The 21,592-nt window shown below is 33.6% G+C and overlaps 1 protein-coding gene across 2 annotated transcripts in view; it reads right to left on the reverse strand.

Moving 5' to 3' along the window:
• Positions 1-11,241: 11,241 nt before the first annotated feature.
• The window catches only part of LOC110106462 (probable plastid-lipid-associated protein 13, chloroplastic), a 33,776-nt gene continuing 23,425 nt past the window's right edge, over positions 11,242-21,592 (reverse strand). For both annotated transcript variants that reach the window (XM_020836387.2, XM_020836386.2), the window contains exons 6-7: positions 13,069-13,121; positions 11,242-11,592 (exon numbers count right to left, since the gene is read on the reverse strand). In XM_020836387.2, coding sequence (XP_020692046.1) covers positions 11,494-11,592; positions 13,069-13,121 — 152 coding nt within the window. In that variant the 3' untranslated portion in view covers positions 11,242-11,493. The remainder of the gene's footprint in view (positions 11,593-13,068; positions 13,122-21,592) is intronic.

Here is a 21,592-nt window from a genome sequence, read left to right on the forward strand (position 1 = left end):
CCACTTGAGGCCCGAACTTCTGTCGGACCACCACGTGAGGCTTGAACTTCTATTAGGCCACCATATGATGCCAGAGTTCTATCAGAGTACCGTCCTACTACTATCGGCCATCAATTATGGCCCTTCCAACCTCCATCACCAAACAACGGTCTTTCTGACTCCGGTCTCCTGCCAACTACGGCCTTTCTGACCCATGTCTCCAGTCTACTAGGGTCTTTCAGACCCCCGTCTCCTACCGATTATGGCCCTTCTGACCTCCATCACCAGACAACGATTTTTCTGACCCCAGTCTCCTGCCAACTACGATCTTTCTGACCCATGTCTCCTGCCTACTACGATCTTTCAAACTCCCACGCGTCTCCTGCCACTACGAGAAAACACACGAATACCGTCGGATTTTCCGGCGAAAAATTTTGCGCAGGTACGAACGGCTCAGCTAACGGTAGAATATTCCTAAATATTGCGACGGAAAACTTACGACGCATTTGCCGGCGCATAATACGACGGAAACCTTCCGGAGTCCCATGCGCCGGTAAATGCGTCGGTAAAACGAGCTCTGAACCGGTTCCGTCGCACGTTACGGCAGAAACATACCGGCGCAAATTACCGACGGATCTTGCGCCGGCGTATTTAAACTCAACGACTTATTTCCGTCGCATGTTACGATGGATCTTATTTTCGTCGGACACTCCGCCGGAACGTCCGCCGGTGAAAGCCCTTTTTTTCGACACCGATCCCCTCTGGCCGCTCATTCGTTTCCTTCCGTTCTCTCACCTTGCTTGTTTCGTCCGTCGCTCGCTGTGGATTGACGTCGCCGACGGTCACCGGAATTCGCCGTCGACGGTCACCGGACTTCGCCGAGCATCCTTTCCTCTCTTTCCTGCTCGCGCGCCGCCTTGCTCCGCCGGACCACCGCCTAACGTCGTTGCTCCGCCGGACCACCACTTGAAGCCCTCACCTCCGCCGAACCACCGCCTGATGCCGAAGTTTCACCGGACCACCACTTAAGGGCTTGAGCTCCGTCGAACCACCACTTGAAGCCCTCACCTACGCCGGACCACCGCCTGACATCATTGCTCCACCACTTGAAGCCATCATCTTCGATGGACCACCGCTTGACATCGTTGCTCCGCCAGACCATTACCTAAGTCCCAGACTTCCGTTAAACCACCACCTGAGGTCCAGACTTCCACCGGACTTCCACCTGACTCCCGGACTTCTGCCGGGCCACCACCTGAGGCACGGACTTCCACCGGACCACCACCTAACACCCAGACTTCTGCCATACCAAAACCTGAGGCTCGAACTTCTGCCGGACCACCACGTGATGCATGAACTTCTATTAGGTCACCACATAATGCCCAGAGTTTTATCAGAGTACCGCCCTACTACTATCGCCTACCTATTATGGTCCTTCCAACCTCCATCATTAGACAACGGTCTTTCTGACCCCGGTCTCCTGCCAATTACGTTATTTCTGACCCATGTCTCCTGCCTACTACAGTCTTTCAGCCCCCGTCTCCTGTTGATTATGGTCATTCCGACCTCCATCACCAGACAACAATCTTTCTGACCTTGGTCACCTGCCAACTACGGTCTTTCAGACTCCTGTCTCGTGCTAACTATGGCCCTTCCAACCAAACAAACATGCCTATGTTGATTATTGTAACTCCCACCATGTAATGCGCTCTATATGACGCACATTTGTAACGTCAAGCTAAGGCCTTCTCCCTAATCGACTGCAAATACTAGTGGATTCATTCAAACTGGGCTAGGCCCCGTAGTTTTCCCCCTTTTCAGGGGTTTCCACGTAAAAGATCTGGTGTCTCTTATGAACGCAACACACTCTCTTTTTTATCTGTGCACGTGTTGGATCTTCGTACAATGTTAAGGCATTAAACTATATATTTCTCTACCGCCGTGAATACTCCAGGACGCATCAGAATTAAATGAGGTTAGGCTTATTAGATTTCTCTTGTCGAGATGCTTATTTTGGCTACAAGCATGCGATAACTTGAGATTGTTTAGTCCTTATATTAATGTTATAAATTTTCTCATTGTACTTCAAATGCTTGAGTTGGGCTTGTTTGGAGCTCAGTTAGATCGTTTTTGGTGCATTGGATTTGTCTCATCAAGACATTTAATTCAATTGTAAATTCGCTCACATCAAAATTGAAACTTCCCATATTCAATGAGAGTCATGCTATATTAAGTGAATTTTTTGAGAATGTATCAATAATCATTTTATAATTTCTTATTTAAAATTAATTGTTAATGATCCTTATATTACAACTCCAGACTAAGTAATAACATAATATGTTCAGGTTAAATTCTAAGTTTATTTTTATAGCTGCAGAAAACTAACTAGCTAATCATAAAAAAATATACATCTCTAGATTTATTTTCATTTGCTGGTTAATGATAATAAAATTCTTATTAATTAATCCACATTACTAATTTTCTTGAGTTATAGTGAATTAAACAAATGGAACACTCTATCAACACAAAATAAAAATTGTAGCATATATATCATAGCAGTGGTTTTTTAATTGAGCAATTTAAAAATTGCTAATTAAAAAAAACATTTATGGCAATTAAAACAACCACTAAATATTTATCTTATAGATAAAAAATTTTTGATTTCTTATTTCCCAAAATAAAGTTAAAATATTTATCTTGACAATAAAACAATAAGTGCAACATGCAATGTATCAACATAAAAAAATCTATAGAAAGATGTCCTATTAATAGAATTATTAATTAAATTATTTGATAATTATGCTAGCTTCCAATTATATTATTTTTCATTAATAGTGATTAAAATTAAAATTAATAAGTAACTCATACTTAATATCAATTAAATTAAAAATAGAAATTTAATTTAAATTTTGGTGAACTAACCATCTTAAATTTTGGAAAGCTTTTTCAAAATGTTTCTTAAAATTTAATAGATATCTTGCTAAGCAATTTTCAAGATTTAGCATACCAAAGATTTACTAAATCCTACTTGGTGCCAATTAACAACCCCTAAAAAAACAATACTAGGATTTAATCCTTTTAAGAGTATGATTGTTATGTAATGTGTTTGTCCATTGCTTTTGGATCTTTATAATATGCATCCTTTGATTGAAATGAGTAATATTTATGTTTTTTAATTAATGGTAGAATTTCTTTAGGCAGGGTCACATCATTTGTGTTAGATGATAAATTCTTAATGCAAGCTCACAGATATGTGCTTTGTCATTTTGATAATCTTACATCATAAAGAGAATATTTTAAAAATGGAGAGAAGAAAGGGATTATGACACATTCTTCTTATGCCTTCGGATGTTAAGAACCTTGTGAATGAAAGACTTCACAATTGGTTGAGGCAAACACTAAGCTTAATTAAAATCTTATCAACGTTAATTAAATAACTACTTGAATAAGAATGATTTTCTTTATTTTATAATAAAACAGCTAACTCATTAGCCTACTCGAACTCTTAGAATTAAGCTCAAATTTGATTAATCAATCAAACTCAAAACAAGTGCTCCTTAAAATTGATACATTGTTCATTTTAAAATGCTCTTTAATTATAAAATAAAGAAAAATTCATTATTTTTCTTCAATAGCAATGGAATTCATATTAGTTGCAAGCAAGTTATTCCTACTTTGCTTTTTCAAACCTCAAACAAAATTTTATTTTGCTACTACTTTTTCTCTATATTTTAGAAAAAATTGTACTCGAAAAAAATACTTTTCTCACAACAATTTTACAATCACCTTGACAAAAAGATATAGATGCCTCAAATAGAGTCTAAGGATTCATTAGGGTCAGCTTTTTTATTGCTTCTTAAATAGGAGTTTTATTACAAGAATTAAAACTTTTGTATTAAAACTCCGTTTTAAGAACCAATAAGAAAGCTATCACAAACGAAGCCTAAGTAATCTTATGAGCCAAATGATTTATTAGTAGTTTGTTACTAAGAAAGATATGAGGGAAACATATATTAATGTTATTTATATTAGCATAAAACTACTTTTTAATTTTATACTAAACAAATACAGGAAAAAAATTATTATACAAGCAAGCACATTCAACCACTTGGCTTAAATATTGTTCAATGCTGATTCTATATGAAATAAAAATATATTTTTTTTCTTACAGAGATGAATGTGCTGTTTGTACTAGTAAATTTGTTGGCCAAATTTGTAAGATTTTGAAAGAAAATTACGTACAATATAGAATTTATTTATAATTTTTAATTTATTATAAATCAAGATTATGAACTGCCGCCATTTTTTAATAAAATAAAGCTAAAACGCACTATCAAACAATCCCCAAGTTAATTCAACTACTTGAAATTCAATGAAATGGTGCATAAAATATTAATATCACTTATAATTAGAAAGCAGACGCAGCAGATATTATTTTCGTAAAGCTCAAGTGAAAAGGAAAGCAATCTCGCTGTTATGTAGTTGGGAGAGTAACAGCACATCCTAGCCGTTCGATATATTTTGTATGGCTAGAATTTAATCAGTTTGATGCTATCAATCATCTAAAATCAATTAGACAACTAAAAGAGAACAGTTAATTATTGCTGTACAATTCTAATATTTGATACAATACTCAAGAAAATTTGAATAAAAAATAGGCGCAGTTGCACTTTTTTAGATGAATCAATCAAAATGAGTAGGAATTACAAATAATTTAAAAAAAAAATTATTAATTCTTCTAAATAAAATAGAATCCAATTAATTATTTTATATGAATTTTTATAAATTTTTGAATGAATTTAATCATAAATTTATACACAAAATATACAATATATCACATCTAATATCTCTCAGCTGAAAGCTGAGTTTTGGACTTTATTTAGGACAACTTTTTTTCTACTTTTTAGAAACAGTTTTCTAATATAAAAAATATATCTAAAAGAATTTTATTTTAAAAAATATTTTAGAAATTTGTAAGAAAGCTATTCCAAATTAAATTTTAGATTATATTTGGGATAATTTTATATCACAATTTTTTCTCTATTTTTAAGAAGTTTTTATACTGAAGACTATTGTAAAAAATAGTAAAAAAGTTATCTCAAATAAAATCTTTAAAGTAAAGTGGACTATTACATCAATTTATTTGAATAAAGTTTACCATATAAAAACACTTAATAATAATATTATAAACATTTAATATGCAAAAGTAGTGGCCACCCTTCTGTCTTCTTCTAAGTTGACTTTCCTTCCTTTCAGCACCTTGTCAAGCCTGTCCTCATCCAATATTTGCCTCCATCAAACCATTGTTCCCATTCTCACTTTAATTTAAACACCCTCCTCTCATCCACCTATTCATTCTTCTTCTTCTTTATTCTCTCTCTCTCTCTCTCTCTCTCAGCTTTGTCATGGATCATCTTCTCACCTTAGAAAGGGAAACATTTGAGATATCAAAGCCAAAGGTCAGAATAGTGCACTTATTTCCACCTGAAATAATCAAGACTGATCCAGCCAACTTCAGAGAGCTTGTACAGAAACTTACAGGAAAGCCTCAAAAGAAGAAGAAGAAGAAGAAGATCACTGAGCTGATAAAGAATCATGAGGAAAAAGAGGAGGTGGAGGAAAGGAAGAAGTTGATGAATGGTTTGAGAGATGAAGATAGCTTCTTGCATGGGCTTAGTGACTTTCCATTGCTTCCTCTCTTAAACACCTCTTATATGGATTTGATTGAAGAGGATAAGAGCTTCAAATCATGAATTCAAGGTTTGGAAAGCTTTAGTAGTCTACATTAGAACTATTCATTTCTTAATTACTTGAGACATGAAAGATGGATTTGAATAGATGGTTTCTGTAGCTTTCTTCTTGGTGTAATTATGGTGAAAGGGCATATATATATACTATCTGATCGATATTTTCTTTGATTTTTTTTGAGAGGAAATTAATGTGAAGTAGAGTTTTATTGAAGGGATGATATCTAAATGCTGTGGTTCCATTCTTAATGTATTTTATTTTGATCATCTCTCTTACATTTTTCATGTAAAAATTTTATGATCAGAAGCTCTGATATAATTCAAGTAGATTTAGATGACATCATTTTTGTCCTAAAATTAGCATTTGATATTATTTTGTGTGAAAAATTGTATTAGAGCGATGATTTATCATTATTGTCTTAGCACCTTTTATTTAGATCACATGCACCAATGATTTTTTAGGTGGAACCCCTTTTAGGGAAAATGATAGAACTTTGTCAAATTAAGAACTTACAATATTTATAAGTAATTTCTATAAAATATCCCATCTTGATACAATTGAAGGGGTTTTAGCAAAAAAAAAAAAATTGAAGGGGTTTTAGCATAAATCTATCTTGGACAGCCAATAATGATTAAATCTCATACACTGATGTAGGTGCTCACACGCATTAGTTGTAAATGTTATAAAAACACATAATAAGTAGAACTTTTGTACACATAGATATTGTTATATACGATATTCTTATTGAAATGGTTGTGACATTCGTTAAATCATAGCATGAATACTAAAGGAGACGACTATAAATAATAGTTGAGATGTAGGATCCTCAATAAGACATTCATGGGACATTAATGATATTATGATGACAACTATCACACAAACATGGCTACAACATGAATTTTTTGCCTTGATAGATGTGATGTATAAAGTTTGTGACACAAGTCTTATTCAATATGTTTGCCACACAATTCTTGAGAGTGACAAATATGATATAAGAGAGGTTAGAACACAAGCTTTATTAGAGATGAATATGACATAAATAAGATTTATGTAGGTCTTACTACAATGACAATTACGACAATGCTAGTCTTGAGGGAGCCGGTTATTGCATGAAATTGTTATATAAAATACGATTATAAAAGAAGTAAAGTTTTGCAGGTGTATGTGTTTACGGTAATGATTATGACATATGTGAGATTGAGACTCTAATCTTGGTGAATTAAAGGTAGAGATACAAATCTCTATAGAGATGGATGTGATGCAAGTGATGTTGAAGTGCCACTCTTGTTATATTGATGATTGTCATGTAAATGGAGTTGCAACAAACGGCTTGAGGGATATGTTTGCACTATAAATAACTCTTGTTGGAGATGATTGTGACATAAGAAAAGTTATTGTACTACTCTCTTGATTGAAATGTTCGAATTATAATCATGCAAATCAATAAATTATAAAAAAAACACTACTCCCAATATAAAATGGATGGTTTCAGTATTATTTTGGGGACATTTAGATCAATTAAGACAAATTCATACGCATATCATATACACATGACTCATACCTAAAATTTTTTGGTTGGCAGCCAAAGCTCCCAATCAATAGACCAAAATTAGCTATATAAAAAGGATGATTTCGAAGCCCATCATCATGCATTTTCCATCAACTAGAAATCATAACATATTTTTTTCTTAAAATATTATGCAAAATATAACATTAACTAGAAACAATATCATCTATTTGGAAAGGCTAGCCGATTTAATTATTATTATTATTTTTTCTTTTCATGCCAGTAAAGTTATTTACTTATTTAATTATAAAAGAGCTAAAAACATGCACGCACGTTAACGCCAAATTAAACCTCACCGTTGGATCTAAGCCATCAACCAATTAAGGCAGCAAGCACAAGTAAATAAAGTTGCAAGGCAAATCCGAAGATAAACTGGATTAATAATACACAACATTATAATATTTTTTAACTCATAATAAGGATTTGAGCTAAATTTTAAAATGATTTTGGGTATTAGACACCTGAAGTAGGGTATGTTTGCAACGACTATAGCGCTTTATGAAGTTGGTTGTGAAGTTGCCATGAAAAATGCAACTCAGGTTTCGTTTGGGACGGCTTTCTTATTGCTTCTTGAGGCAGTTTTTTAGTACAAAAAATTTAATTTTTATGCTAAAAAACTGCCTCAAAAAGCAATAAAAAAGCCGTCCCAAACGAAACCTTACTCTAGTTGCAAAAGCAGCTTATCACCACCAAAAAATATTATGAAAAAATAATAAGAAAGTAGCAAGAAAATAATAGCCAAATGAAATTACAATTGTTGTCCAAAAATCGAATCAACATGAAAACCATCTCAAATAAGCCCTTAGGCTTTATTTGGGACAACTTTGTTACTGTTTTTTTAAAACAACTTTTTAGTTTAAAAATTTTAGTTCAAAAAAATTATACTAAAAAGTTGTTTTATAAGTTGGTAAGAATGTTGTCCCATTCGGTTTCGTTTGGAATAGCTTTAGGCCAGTTCTTTTTCTCTACTTTTAAGAGATTTTTATATTAAAAAATAGTTTTACAAAGAATTAAGATAGCCGTCCCAAACAAAGCCTAATATGTCATCCCAATGATTATAAGCTTTGTTGTCTTTTTAGCTGAATGACATAAATGCAAGGGTTTGATTACTGGCTAAGTCATAAATCCCTCAATTTCCCATAATAGTTAAAACGAACCGACTTACTTATTGACTTTTTGATAAGGATATATTAGAAGAAAAAAAATGTTCTAAGATTTAGCTTTATAAATTAATAAACGATGCTAATAAAATAATAACATAATGGTCAAGATTTAGCCTCTCTTTCTTTAGTATATCCACAGCTGTTTGGTAGATCAAACGGGAAAACAGCAGGCTTTCTTCAAGCCCAAGTCTTCCATGCTATTAACTTAAATCTTCAGCTGCTTTCTTGATTCACAAGGCAAATAAAACAATATTATTTACAGTGGTAATATTCTTCAGTATTCCAGTGTAGACACACCTAATTTGAAACTTATATTTGTTTCGAAAATTATTAAAATCTGCCGAAAAATTGGTTGAAAAGTCCGTTGGAAATCTGCCAGAAAATCTGTAGGAAATTCTGCAAAAAATATTTCGAAAATATTTCATTGTAATCCATAGAAAATTCGCCGGGAAGCTCTCGGAAAATCCCCCAGTAATAGGGTATTTTCGTGTAGTGGTTATAAGAATGCAATTACTATGTTGACAGCAATGAGTCACGATTCTGTTTACTAAGCCAGCATATTACTAATACTAGCACTAATACGATACTAAAAACATCGTGATAGTCAAAATTCTTATTTGTTTTGTGTGACTATTGAACTGAATGTCATTGCATCATTGTTCATATTATTTTATGGATTTATTTTTAACATTATTATTAATTTATTTATACAAAAAGTATGATATATTCATTGAGCACGTGATATACAAAATATATTGAGCATGTGATTAAGATATTGATTTAATATTGATATAGAATAATTTGATTGCATGTATACACTCATATATAATTTTACTACATGATTTAATTTTGATAGTCTTTATCGATGTTTTTATTTAATTTTTTATATGATTTATCTACATATTGTAGTGTTGTTATAATGATTTCTTTAGTGATTTGACACATGTACTATTTTATTGATTTCTCTATTATATTGCCCAATGATCATGTGAATGATATTATTATGATTTGATTGTTGGCATGTATATTGTTTCTTTGTCTTGTATTGAGTTGAGTTAGAGGATTTGGGTGCTTGATGGGCTTGTAAGCTCATTACATTTGGTTAAATATTTTCATGTCAAGGTAAAGGATCATGAGTATAAGATTGACAAGAATTCCTCATGTTTTATTTCTTTTTTTTGTTTTAGCTACTCTTTTATACTCAGGATAGAGTAGTGTTCGTATGCTTGTATAGATCTTAATTAGTGTGTGTGTGTGTGTGTGTGTGTATATATATATATATATAATAATTATTTTTGTAATTTATTTCTGATAAATGAAGTTAGATAACACTGATGTTGTTTATTAAAAGATAAAAGAATAATTCATCTAAATTAGATTTTGGGGTAGAATAATATCGCTAAGAAAGTCATTGGCGCAGGTATTATAGGTAAGGCAAATGATCTTAATATTGAGAAAGTTTTATTAGTGGATGGATTAAAAAATAACTTAATAAGTATTATTTCTTTATATGACAAAGGCCTATACAACTCTAAAATAAGTTAAATAGCATGAGATCAATATTTAGAAATAAAGCAACCCTAATATCCAAGGGCTATAATCATATAGAAGGAATGAATTTTGAGAAGACATTTGAATCGGTTGTTAGATTAGAAGTCATAAGAGTTTTATTAGTATTTCCATATTTTAGAGGCTCAAGTTGTACCAAATGGATATAAAAGGTGCATTCTTAAACAAAGTCATAAAGAAAGATCTACATGCCAAACAACCACCTAGTTTTGAACATGCATCATTTTCTTATCATATTTAGAAACTAAAAAAAAACATTCTTTATGGTTTAAAATAAGCACTTAAGGCTTTATATAATAGGCACAATACATTTCTACTAGTTAAATCTTTTATTAAAGGGACAATAGATACCACACTATTTCTCAAAATAATAAGACAATATATTTTGATAGTTTAGATTTATGTAGATGATACTCTATTTGGAAGCACAAATGATATCTTATCAAAAAATTTTCATCTACCATGAAGAATGAGTATGATGGGTGAGCTAATCTATTTTTTAGACGTTATTGTAAAATAAACGAAAGATGGTGCATTTCTTAGTTAAATTAAATATATTAAAGAATTAACTAAAAGGTTTGATATGGATTTGCGAAAGTGTAGACACCCTAATGAGCCAAACCAGACAATTAGATGAGGATCTAAGTGGAAACTTGTAAATTAGAAAAAGTATAGAAGAATAATAAGATCCTTACTATATCTAACTACTAGTAAATTTGATACTATGCTTAGTGTTTATTTGTGTGCTAAATTTTAGGCAAAACCCAAAGTCTTACTGCTTCTTAAAGCAGCTTTTTAGTACAAAAATTAAAAGTTTTTAACTAAAAAATTGTTTTAAGAAACAGTAAGAAAGCCATCCAAAATGAAGCCTTAATTGCAATGAAAAGAATTTTTCATTATGACATGCATAGGGACATCTAGCTTAGGCATCTAGCATTCTAGGGATAGTATGTATTTTGAATTAGTTGAATACTCAGACTTAGACTTTGCAGGTTGTAAGATAAATAGGAAGAGTGCATCATATATATGTCAATACATTAGATAATTATTATTTTCTTGGTCTAGACAGAATTCAGTAGATATATTCACTATAGAGGCAGAGTATATAGCTGCAGGGGTGTTTTTCTATGTTTCTTATATCCTCATGTCATTCTTATGATCCCTTTCATAATCCTTTGGCTTCCCTTTGGCTTCCCTTTGCTATTCGTTATCGAATAACTGAATGACTTATTGATTATTAGGAATTTCAATTGATGTTGTTCCAATACAAGAAAGAGAAGACATGAATGACAAAACCCAAAAAATAAAATTTTAATGGCAGGCCAAACTCGAGCCAGATCTCAAATATACAAAGAGTGAAGAGTAAACGAAGAAAATAATAACTTTATTAACAATATCTTGTTTTTTGAAGCTAACCAGATTGTTCTGTACTTTCTGAGGAAACAATTCAACGGACGCTTCCAGCATTCAGCTTTCATACTCTGTGATCGCAGGCTCTAAGACGACAGGTGGAGGACCTTCTAGCCTTGTGAGAACCTCAGGAGCCCCTGAAGAATCCCTTATGATCTGCCATAGCAGAATAATTGTTACATATCAGTACGAGCTAAGGATGTCTAAGGAGTGATGGTTCACCGAATCAGTAACATAGAAATTAAAAAAAAAAATCCAAAATGGGTTAGGATATCCTAGCCTAATTTCCACTTGAATGGGCCCCAAATATTGGATTAATTATTCTGTGCGGATGTCTAATACCGTCCGGAGACCAACCAGAATGCGCCATCTCATCCCTTTGCTATGTACCACGGCTCGGTATTGCTCGTTACCGCGGCTCAGTACAGCTGATGTGGCTGCACCTGATTCGTCTCCGGACATAGAGTTACGTCCGGCCTCCACACAGAATAATTTCTCCAAATATTGACATGTTGCATGAAAAACATTCTCATGTGACATGAAAACATATGATATGTCGCATAAAATATCTCATAGATTTGACAGAAAAAATATTCATTAATTTATAATTCGTTTATAAAACATTGCATGTATTAAAGAAATTTTTATTTCACATTCTATGGCAAATATTCTGTTAATAACATGTAAATTTCTTAATATTTAGTTGTTTATCATGGATTTTTTCATATTTAGTTGTTTATCATGGATTTTATAGCAAATGTCTTTTTTATTCTTCTATTATCTGCTAATCAAATTCATGTAGTTTCATGCTATTTAAATATCATTAAAAGGCCACCTGTCAATTTTTAAACAAATTCTAATGAAATCCTCACCCATTTTTTCTCACAAAAATAAATAAATAAATAAAGAGATACGGTTCAACCATTATCATGTTAGCTTAGTCTGTTGGCTGTTTCTACGTATGCCCTAAATTCTTGCAAATATGTTATAAGCTTTATGAGTGAATTTCTACATATCATCAGTGAGACTGCCATCTCCAGAACCCAGTAGCCTCGAAATAATCCATAAGATAAAAATGTAATAGCTTCTGATACCTTATAAAACAGTCAGAACTCATATACACAATGGTTGCGGCAACGAAATTTACTATCTCAAAGCATAGGTAATTGACACCTAACTAAAAATGCACAAGAAGTCAAATAACAAAAATGGCATTATCCTTCAACACAGCAGTATAACCCAGTTTCAATTATGTTTTAGACTTTGTTTGGAATGGCTTTCTTGATGTTTCTTAAAGCGGCTTTTCTAGTAAAAAAAATTAATTTTTATACTGAAAAACTAGTTTAAGAAGCAGGAAGAAAGTCATCCCAAACAAAGCCTTAATCAACTTGATGCCACCAAAAGAACGGCATGTTTGACTTTTGAGGGTATGAATTCACAAAAGGAACACTAAATTAATTTGGAAATCTATAACTGCATTGCAATCTCAAATTAAAAAAGCTAGATATTATGAAGTCCTTAAATTGATTAAAAAATGATTGATTGTCCATATTTGATTTGAAGGAATCGATAACATTGTTGGTTCTAGTTCGAAGCAAATGTACAATTATTATATATTTTAGAACCACATACCAATATTTCTTCGTCCAAATATGAAATCAAGATCAATCTCTGAAAAGCTCCACCTGAAGCATATATATTGGGGTTAAGAAAATCCAGGATAAAAATGTCATAAAATCAGAATGATTAACAGTATTACTATGAATGAAGTATTAACACCACCACATTAATGAAATTAATACGCATTCTACATAAAAATTGGTATGGCAACTTAAATGAAGTGTTGGATGTGATTCCTCGCAATGGTATTGTAAGAAACATGAATATGCAAAACTTGCACCAATTGACCGTTATATTCAATTTAAGTAAAAGGACTGAAGAATCAGTATGGGAGCACAAATTTTTTTTCTTGGATAGGTTTATAGGTTATAGGCCAGTTTAGCCAACACTTAGAATATAAAAAGATTCTTCAGCAAACCTTAAACATGCAGATTTATAATAAGAAACTATGTTCATGTCTCAAAAACTAGACACATACCACCTGCATTAGGCTTCAATGCTTTCGCATATTATTCAATACTTTCTTTTCTCCACACTTCACTAACATATTTTTGGCTCTAAGACATTCTCCAACGAGTAATGGCACAACCACATTTATAATCACAACGTCTCTCTGATCCAATATTACATTTTTCATGCAAGTTATGCCCATATTATTAACAAGATATGTAAGAGCTACACAATCTTCCATGAATCTCCAAATCCCTATAGATGTTTTATCTGAAGTTCAATTTCTTTATCAACTTACCCTTAGTTATGATTTTGCACATGCTCTTCTAAAACTCTTCATTACTAATATCCTTTATAATTTACAAAAATATCATTTTAAACTTTTCTTCATACCCTCCAGGCTCCAGCCCTCCATATTACCTAAAATGTATTTTATTCAATATTAATAAATCTAACTTAATCATATTCTCAAGATTAACATTTATTTGACTTAGATATTTTATATGTTGCATTTTATTATTCTTTAGAATCTAATTATCAATATAAATCAACAATAATTATAATTTTCACTGCACTAACCTCAAAGAAAATATTCAAGATTTCTTTAGGTTATTATATATCGCAATAGTACTTATTTGTGTTGTCTTTAAAAACAAGTTTCATTGCCTTATAACTTTTTTCTATATCCTTATTAAACTAATGAGTCATCTTAAAAAAAAAATTGAATCACCTTATACAAAAATCTATTTCGACCTGTTCCTCAAACTTGTATTAAAATCTGCTTGATGCAAGTGGTCATTTAAGCATAAATTAGGCATTTCTCAAGTTTGACGCTTTAATTTTCTACTAACAATCTACCTTGTAAGACTAACTCCACAACCTACAAGTTTTACCATCTTATTCTATAGCAATCGTTTATTTTGATTACCTTCTTCATTCTTTTATAAAAATATATTCAAAACTATCACATATTATATGGTGAAACTTTCTTCTAAAAAATATCTTACAATCTTTCTAAAAAGATTTCTCTAGCTTTTTAATAAAAAACAAAAATATATAAGATTAGGTAGCTCAAGTGCTCTCATTTATACAGCTTGTGCTCACACTATTACAGGATCATATTCTACTGTAAAATCAAACAAAGCTTCTTCCATAATAAATGATAATATTTAATTAATTTCAAAAATCCTCTCATAATCCATCTTATATGATCTTACATTTCCATTTAAATCACCAACAACTATCCCTCTTCCTCTAGTAACCACTTTACTATACCATACATTCTTTTGTTCTCATTTTTTTTTAACTTCTAATCAGTTAGAGTATAAAAATTGACTACACTTATAATGTCCTCATAAATAATTATCTTAATCACAATTAGGGGTGTCAATTTTGGGTCACGGGTCGGGTTGAACCCGGAACTGACACGGTACTATTCGGGTCAACCCGAACCCGACCCATTTTTACAAACGGGTCAGTTTTTCAAACCCGCACCCGACCCGCTTCAAGCTCAGATCAACCCGAGCCCGATCAATGACGACGTTCGACTTTGCTAGTTCGCTCCTTGGACGACAACACGAAGTTCCCTTTCAGTCACATCGGAAGTTACAACCATTTGATTGGAAGCAACGACGAGAGTTCGCTCACTGTGAAGCTCCTTCATTGTTGTTCGACTTTGCTCCTTCAACGACATTCCCTTCCGATCGAATCAGAAGTTACAACATTTTGATCGGAAGGTGGAAGCAACGACGGGAGTTCGCTCGCTGTGAAGCTAACTTTCTCCCTTTCGTGCACTTCTTCAGGTCAAAACCTGGTCAGTGTTGAGTTTTCGGGTCAGCCCAAACCCGACCCGAAATTTGAAACGGGTCAAAAATTAGGACCTCTGAACCGGACGGGTCAGGTTCGGGTTGACCCGAACCCGAAATTTTTGTGTCGGGTTCGAGTCGGGTTTTCGGGACATGTCATTGACACCCCTAATCACAATCATCTTATTACTAAGTCAAACTCAAATACTTATGATAAACTAATGATGATGACAATGAACAATAACCTTATTACTACTCTAATTCGACTAAAAAACTACCCATTATTATCCTTTCTTTATTCCAACTATTAACCTTCCCAGTATCCAAAAGCTTATAAACCTACCATGTGGGTTTGGAATTCTTTTAAATTTTCCATTTCATCTCACCAAACAATAGAAATTTATTCTTCTTCTAATAATTGCGCCCTTTGTCTCTATTCTTTTAATTTTTTTTAATTCTAGATCAAGTGCCTTCTTTGTTCTTAATCTCCAAATAAATAGCATACCATTTTTTAAGTATTTTGAAGTGTTGGCCAAAATTTTGTAGCATAACGCTTTTGGTAAAGAATAACTTCTATTCTGTAATATAAGAAGTAAAATTCTGCTTTTATTCATAAAAACAATCTTTATTACTATCTAAAATTAGGTTGAACATGAAGCAATTCATTTGGTATCCCCACTAAATTATAAGCAGGTTTAAGCAATACCAATTGTTCCCTATCTAGATCAAAGCATTCTCAGGTATTAGCTCATTTTCTATTTTTTGAAAATTTGATGCATTAATGTATGACTAATAGGATGGTTAATAAATAATTTAAAAAAGAACAATAAAATTAGTTTTAAAGGCCATTTTTATTCTATTCTCATCCACTTTCTAAATCTCCCTACCCCACTTATCCTTTATGGTTTCCATCTTTTCCACACTTCCCTTCTACTTTTATAGTTATGTTATGATTGGTATCAAGGCCCAACCAAGAGTTAATACTTACATATCTATGTTCACCCATTGTGGTAGACATGTCACTGTTGACAATTTTCATATTTACTCGGTGGACATGCAGAAAAGCTTTTTGGTTGAATACATTCACATTTTTAAAACCTCCATAACCCTACTATACCAACCTCTATCCTGCCCAAGTTCTTTTTTGCCACTTTTTAGTGCAAAAAAGTGTGATAAAAGAAAGTTAAAAAGAATAAAAAAGAAAAAAAGGGGAAAGAAGGGTCAGGTGGATGATAGAAAATAGCTAGACTTTCACACTACCCCACCAGTCATGCCCCACTTCTACTTCAAAACTCCAACAATAATTAAAAAATTGTGGGCGAACTCCAAAAATTCGCGTGTTAGCCTTCCCGCACGTTTTTTGTTGATGCGGAAACTTTTAACAAATTAGATTCCATGGTATATGTTAAATCTCATCCATCCCTTGGCCCTTGATCCCACAGCCAGCATGGAGATCCGTGGAAGGCTCACCTAGATCACTGTTAAATCTCATCAGTCCCTTGGCCCTTAATCCCATGGCCAGTATGGGGATCCGTGGGAGGTTCACTTGGATCACGCCAATCTCCTTCTATATTTGGGTAGCTAATTTAGGAAGAATTATATTAAGCCAATTATGCATTAATTTGTAGTTATTTGGTTCTTTATTAAGACATTTAGTATAGATCTATAAATAGGGATAATTTTGTATAATTAACCTTTTTTTCCTCTCAAATTCTCTAAATTTAACATGGTATTATAGAAATATTCTCATCACTGGCCTTCATTATTGGAATTCTGAGGAATACTAGTCCTTCCACTGGTCTTCATTGCCAGAATTGTTGGAAGAGAATAAGAGCAAGCGGCCTTCATTGTCATTGGAGATCGAACAAGAGCCAAGTAGTCCAAACCGCTCATGCCATCTATTTTGACTTGTGGCCAAAAGAAGCAGGGATGGGAGTCTCGCATGCGTGCAATACCGAGGAGAGATCAAGCGTGAGGGCTCCTCTTATGTGTCTGGGGCAAAACAGAGCAGAACCAAGCGAAAGCCTCCTCTCGCATGCGTGCGACTGCACGGGATGAGAAAATCGTGCGTCAGGACAACGGCTAGTACCTCCAGGGAAAGTCAGCATCAGGCTCAGCCTTTGTTCTTACGTGTAATGTCCATATTTGATCGAGCAGAAGTAAGAGAAGTCGAGCGCATGACCTCTCTTGTGTGCGTGTAACGCCCCAAAATCAGATTTGGAAGAACTATCTATTTTATCTTTTTAATTAATCAACCAGAGCTTATAAACAATAATATTGTAGATGACTATCCTCTTCTGATTCATTATGTCCCACTTGTCTACTCTAAGCATCACTCATAACTTGTGTAAACATGTTGTCTAGCTGCATCAAACTATCATAACTTATTGGAACTGCTGATGCACTCTGTCTATTCTATGTAACTTAATCGGTAGGATCCATCTATCTATCCACTAATAAAATCTTTTTTTCTAATCAATTAATTTACAAAGTCAACGTATATACATATGCAAAGCAATCAATCGAATGCAGAAATGAAAATCTTTACTACCCAACTTATACCCCACTCATAAATCAATTTTTATAATTCTCGTTATAATTCAATTCCTCCAACAACCGCTCAAGGCAATAAATTTTTTTAGGAGTCATTTTAAGCAAAATTTGAAAACCATCTTCGCCATAACATTTATATTGTAGTATTTTAACTACATGAATTTTTTCGTAATTTTTGGGGACTGGTGCAAATCCTTAAAAAATTGAAATCAATCAATACAAGTGGAGATTTTGAGACCGTCATGTGTCTATTTTGCAAATCGATTTCACCAATATTTTTCAAATAAAATAATGAATTTCATGAATATTTTTAAATAATTTTTAAAGCACCAAAATGATTTATATGAATTTTATATTAAAAATTTGATTAAATTAAATAGTTATATTAATATTTTATTATCAGATATCCTTCTCCACTCACCTAAGCTTTTTGAATTCATTTCCTCCCTAAGCATTCGGCTAACAAAGACATGTTTAGAAAAAATTAGAGAGAAAGTGGGCAGAGATAAAAGAGAACCTTGGTTTTGGATGTCATAGTGCAATTTTTGTCGGTCGAGCTTGTTGGGAAATTTACTCGTCTCGTTATAAGGAACCGTTATTTTTTGAATCAAATTTATGTTTCCATTACCGAAAAATAAGGATAAGTTTGTATTGATAAAACTTTCACCGCATAACTTTTTGTATGAGATAGATCTCATCAATATGAGCATTTTGAGAAAAATATATTGAATTTTCACCGCTTAAATTAAAAAATATGATTTTTTTGAAGTAAATCTATAGCAAGGTTTAAAATTGCGTAATTAAGCCTCGAGGCGGTTTTCGTCAGTGAGGCGAGGCGTAAGCCTCGAGGCGGTCTGAGGCGTAAGCCTCACGGACACAGAATTGCGTAAATGAAAAATTAAGAGTTTTAGCAGGAAAATAATAGCAATATTGTATCTTACAATAAAAATATTTAAATAATATATGAAAATAGTAGAAAGTAAGAAAGTAGATGCAATAAAATCATGTCCCAAAGTACAGAATCACAAAATATTAGTTCAACAAAACTCCCAAAGTATAAGAAACAAATAAAATGCAATCATATCCCATCACTAAATGAGTCTTCAAGTGAATCTTATTCTCCAATTGTATCTATGAATGCCATGTCATCATCATCTTCAATATGACTCACTTTTCTCTTCCCTGTTCAATAAGAGAAAAGATCATTAGCATGTTAATTGCTCACTTGATATAAATATACTGCGATAGCATATAAGAAGTTGTGGAATACCTTTACTTGATTGTTGTGCTGCAGAGCTAGTGGATGTGTGTGATGTGGTACTAGTAGATATGCCCACTTGATCTACTTCGCCCCTCAAGACATCCACATTTAGATCTTCTAGCTGTAAGTCTGATAAGTGCTCCTTCATGCGGGTTACTCCACCCTTCACCACTTTGTCACAAAAATTGCATTTTAAATAGACATACGTTTTCTCGCTCCCTCCTACGTCAACTTGCATGCTATATTTCCAAGAAGGGTCACGCCGCAATGACGTATTCGCCTTTCTTTACCTCCAACCATGTCTTCTAAAGCAAAAAACCAAAAACACAAAAAAAAAATCAAAAATACCTAAACCCTATATTTTCTTAAACTTGAAAAATATAACCCTAAACTTTAAAAAAATACCTAAAATTCAATTGGAGTACTCCTAGAGGGCGGCCGGAAGTTTCAACTTCGCCGGAGAGAGGCGGCGCCAGCAGGAGAAGCGGCGGGAAGGAAGCCGATAGAGTGCTGGACCTCTGTTTCGCGAACTGGAGCATGCGGGAGGGGGAAAATTCGGGTTTGCTGATGCCGTTCGGGTATACGGAGAGAAAAAGATTCAATTTAAGTGAGTGGGCCCTATCCCATTGAGGCGTACGCCTCACTAGGAATTGCGCAATTGCACCTCTGAGACGCGCCTCAGTCCCAGTGAGGCGTACGCCTCTTACAGAGGTGGAATTGAGTAGGTTTCAAGGCGCTTTTGGGAGGAATTACGCAGAGGCGCGCCTCTAATTGCGCAATTTTAAACAGAGATCTATAGTATACAAATTTGATGGATTTCCATGTATTTATACATTTATATATTTTATAAATAAACAAGAGGGGAGGGAAAAGATTCCTGTTTTCCCTTGGACCAAAGGAGATGAAATTGACTTATATTGCAAAGAAAAAAGATTGCATTTACATGTAAGCAAGGAAGGTTAACTGTTAACACTATAATTAATACAAGTTAAATTTTAAAATATAATACCTAGTGTAGGAGGGTGGGCTGACATGCTTTCCTTTAAATAAAAGGTTGGTAGTATAATTTTAGTTATAACTTGTAACTAATTAACTGAATTACGCCGACGGGAGGGTGACGACTATTAAATGATTATTGAAAGCCACCAATGAAAATTGACAGATTGAAAGTTATGACCAATAACAGATATACAGAAGAAAACATCACATCAAAGCTAAATGTCATGCCTTTTCATAATTATAATCATGATGATATTTACCTGATAATACATTAAACGTATTAACAGATTGATAGTTCATACTGGAATTTATATTAATACAATATAGCATAGCATACTGACACGATTTATTGAGTAATACTACTCTTTATCGTACATCTTATAGTTTAATAGATCTCTTTTGATTTCACTGATCATATTAATTTTATTATTGATTTTAAAGATTTTTATTGCTCATATTAAGTGATGATTGATATTACCTAGAACTGAACATACATATTGATTCATTTGTTTTGCATTAAAAGAAATGATAGATTTTAATTTTCTACTGAGTTTTTTAGCTCATTATATATAGTTTAAATGATCTCATGTCAAGAAAGTGATCAGGACCAGTTGGAATGAGGTTGACAAAGATCCTTAGATTTTCTTTAGATTTTGTTTAGCATTTTCTTTTATTACTTTATAGTCAGGAGCATATGATAGATTATTGATTGTACTGATCTCTTAGTTATTGTACCTTAATTTAGGGAGAATGAATATAGTGCAATATTTTAAGATATGTAATTGTTAAACGTTTTTATTGGATATACAAATTTATTATTTAGAAGTGTTGGTTGATTAATTGAAAAGATAAAATAGATAATTCTTTCAAATTTGATTCTGTGGTGTTATGGTGCATAAGGACAGCGGCTAGAACATACTCTTGGGAACGACAACATTGGGTTTAATCTTCAACCATGAGTGCGATCGAGAGAGGAGCGGCATTCCTCTTTGTCATCAGCTTCATGCGTCTCTTCTCAGAAGCCAAGCTGAGAGAATCGAGCAGGAACACTAGTGCGTATGAAGGAGGCCGAGCCTCTATGCGTGTGCTCTTACTTACACAAAAGCAGAACAAAGCCCGAGAGGAGTCACGTAGAAGATTTTTTGTGTGCGTGCCTAGGAAGAGCCGAACGCTTGGATCGATGTTCTTATGCATGCCTGCAAGTAGGGGTGTCAATTTCGGGCCAAGGGTCGGGTTTCGGTCGAACTTGGAATTGACCCGAGTTCAAACGGGTCAACCCTAACCCGACCCGGGTAGGAAAACGAGTTGGAAATCTAAACCCGGACCCTACCCGACGGGTTGCCGGGTTCACCGGACACGGGACGGCGAAACAAACGGAAGCAGGCGGGCGAGATTGGGCGTGCACGAGAGCCTGCAGGCTAGTGCGCGCGGCAAGCGCGGGTGCGCGGGTGCACGAGTGCGCGGGTGC

This window comes from Dendrobium catenatum, unplaced genomic scaffold, assembly GCF_001605985.2.
Source record: "Dendrobium catenatum unplaced genomic scaffold, ASM160598v2 fragScaff_scaffold_925, whole genome shotgun sequence".
Taxonomy (NCBI): domain Eukaryota; kingdom Viridiplantae; phylum Streptophyta; class Magnoliopsida; order Asparagales; family Orchidaceae; genus Dendrobium; species Dendrobium catenatum.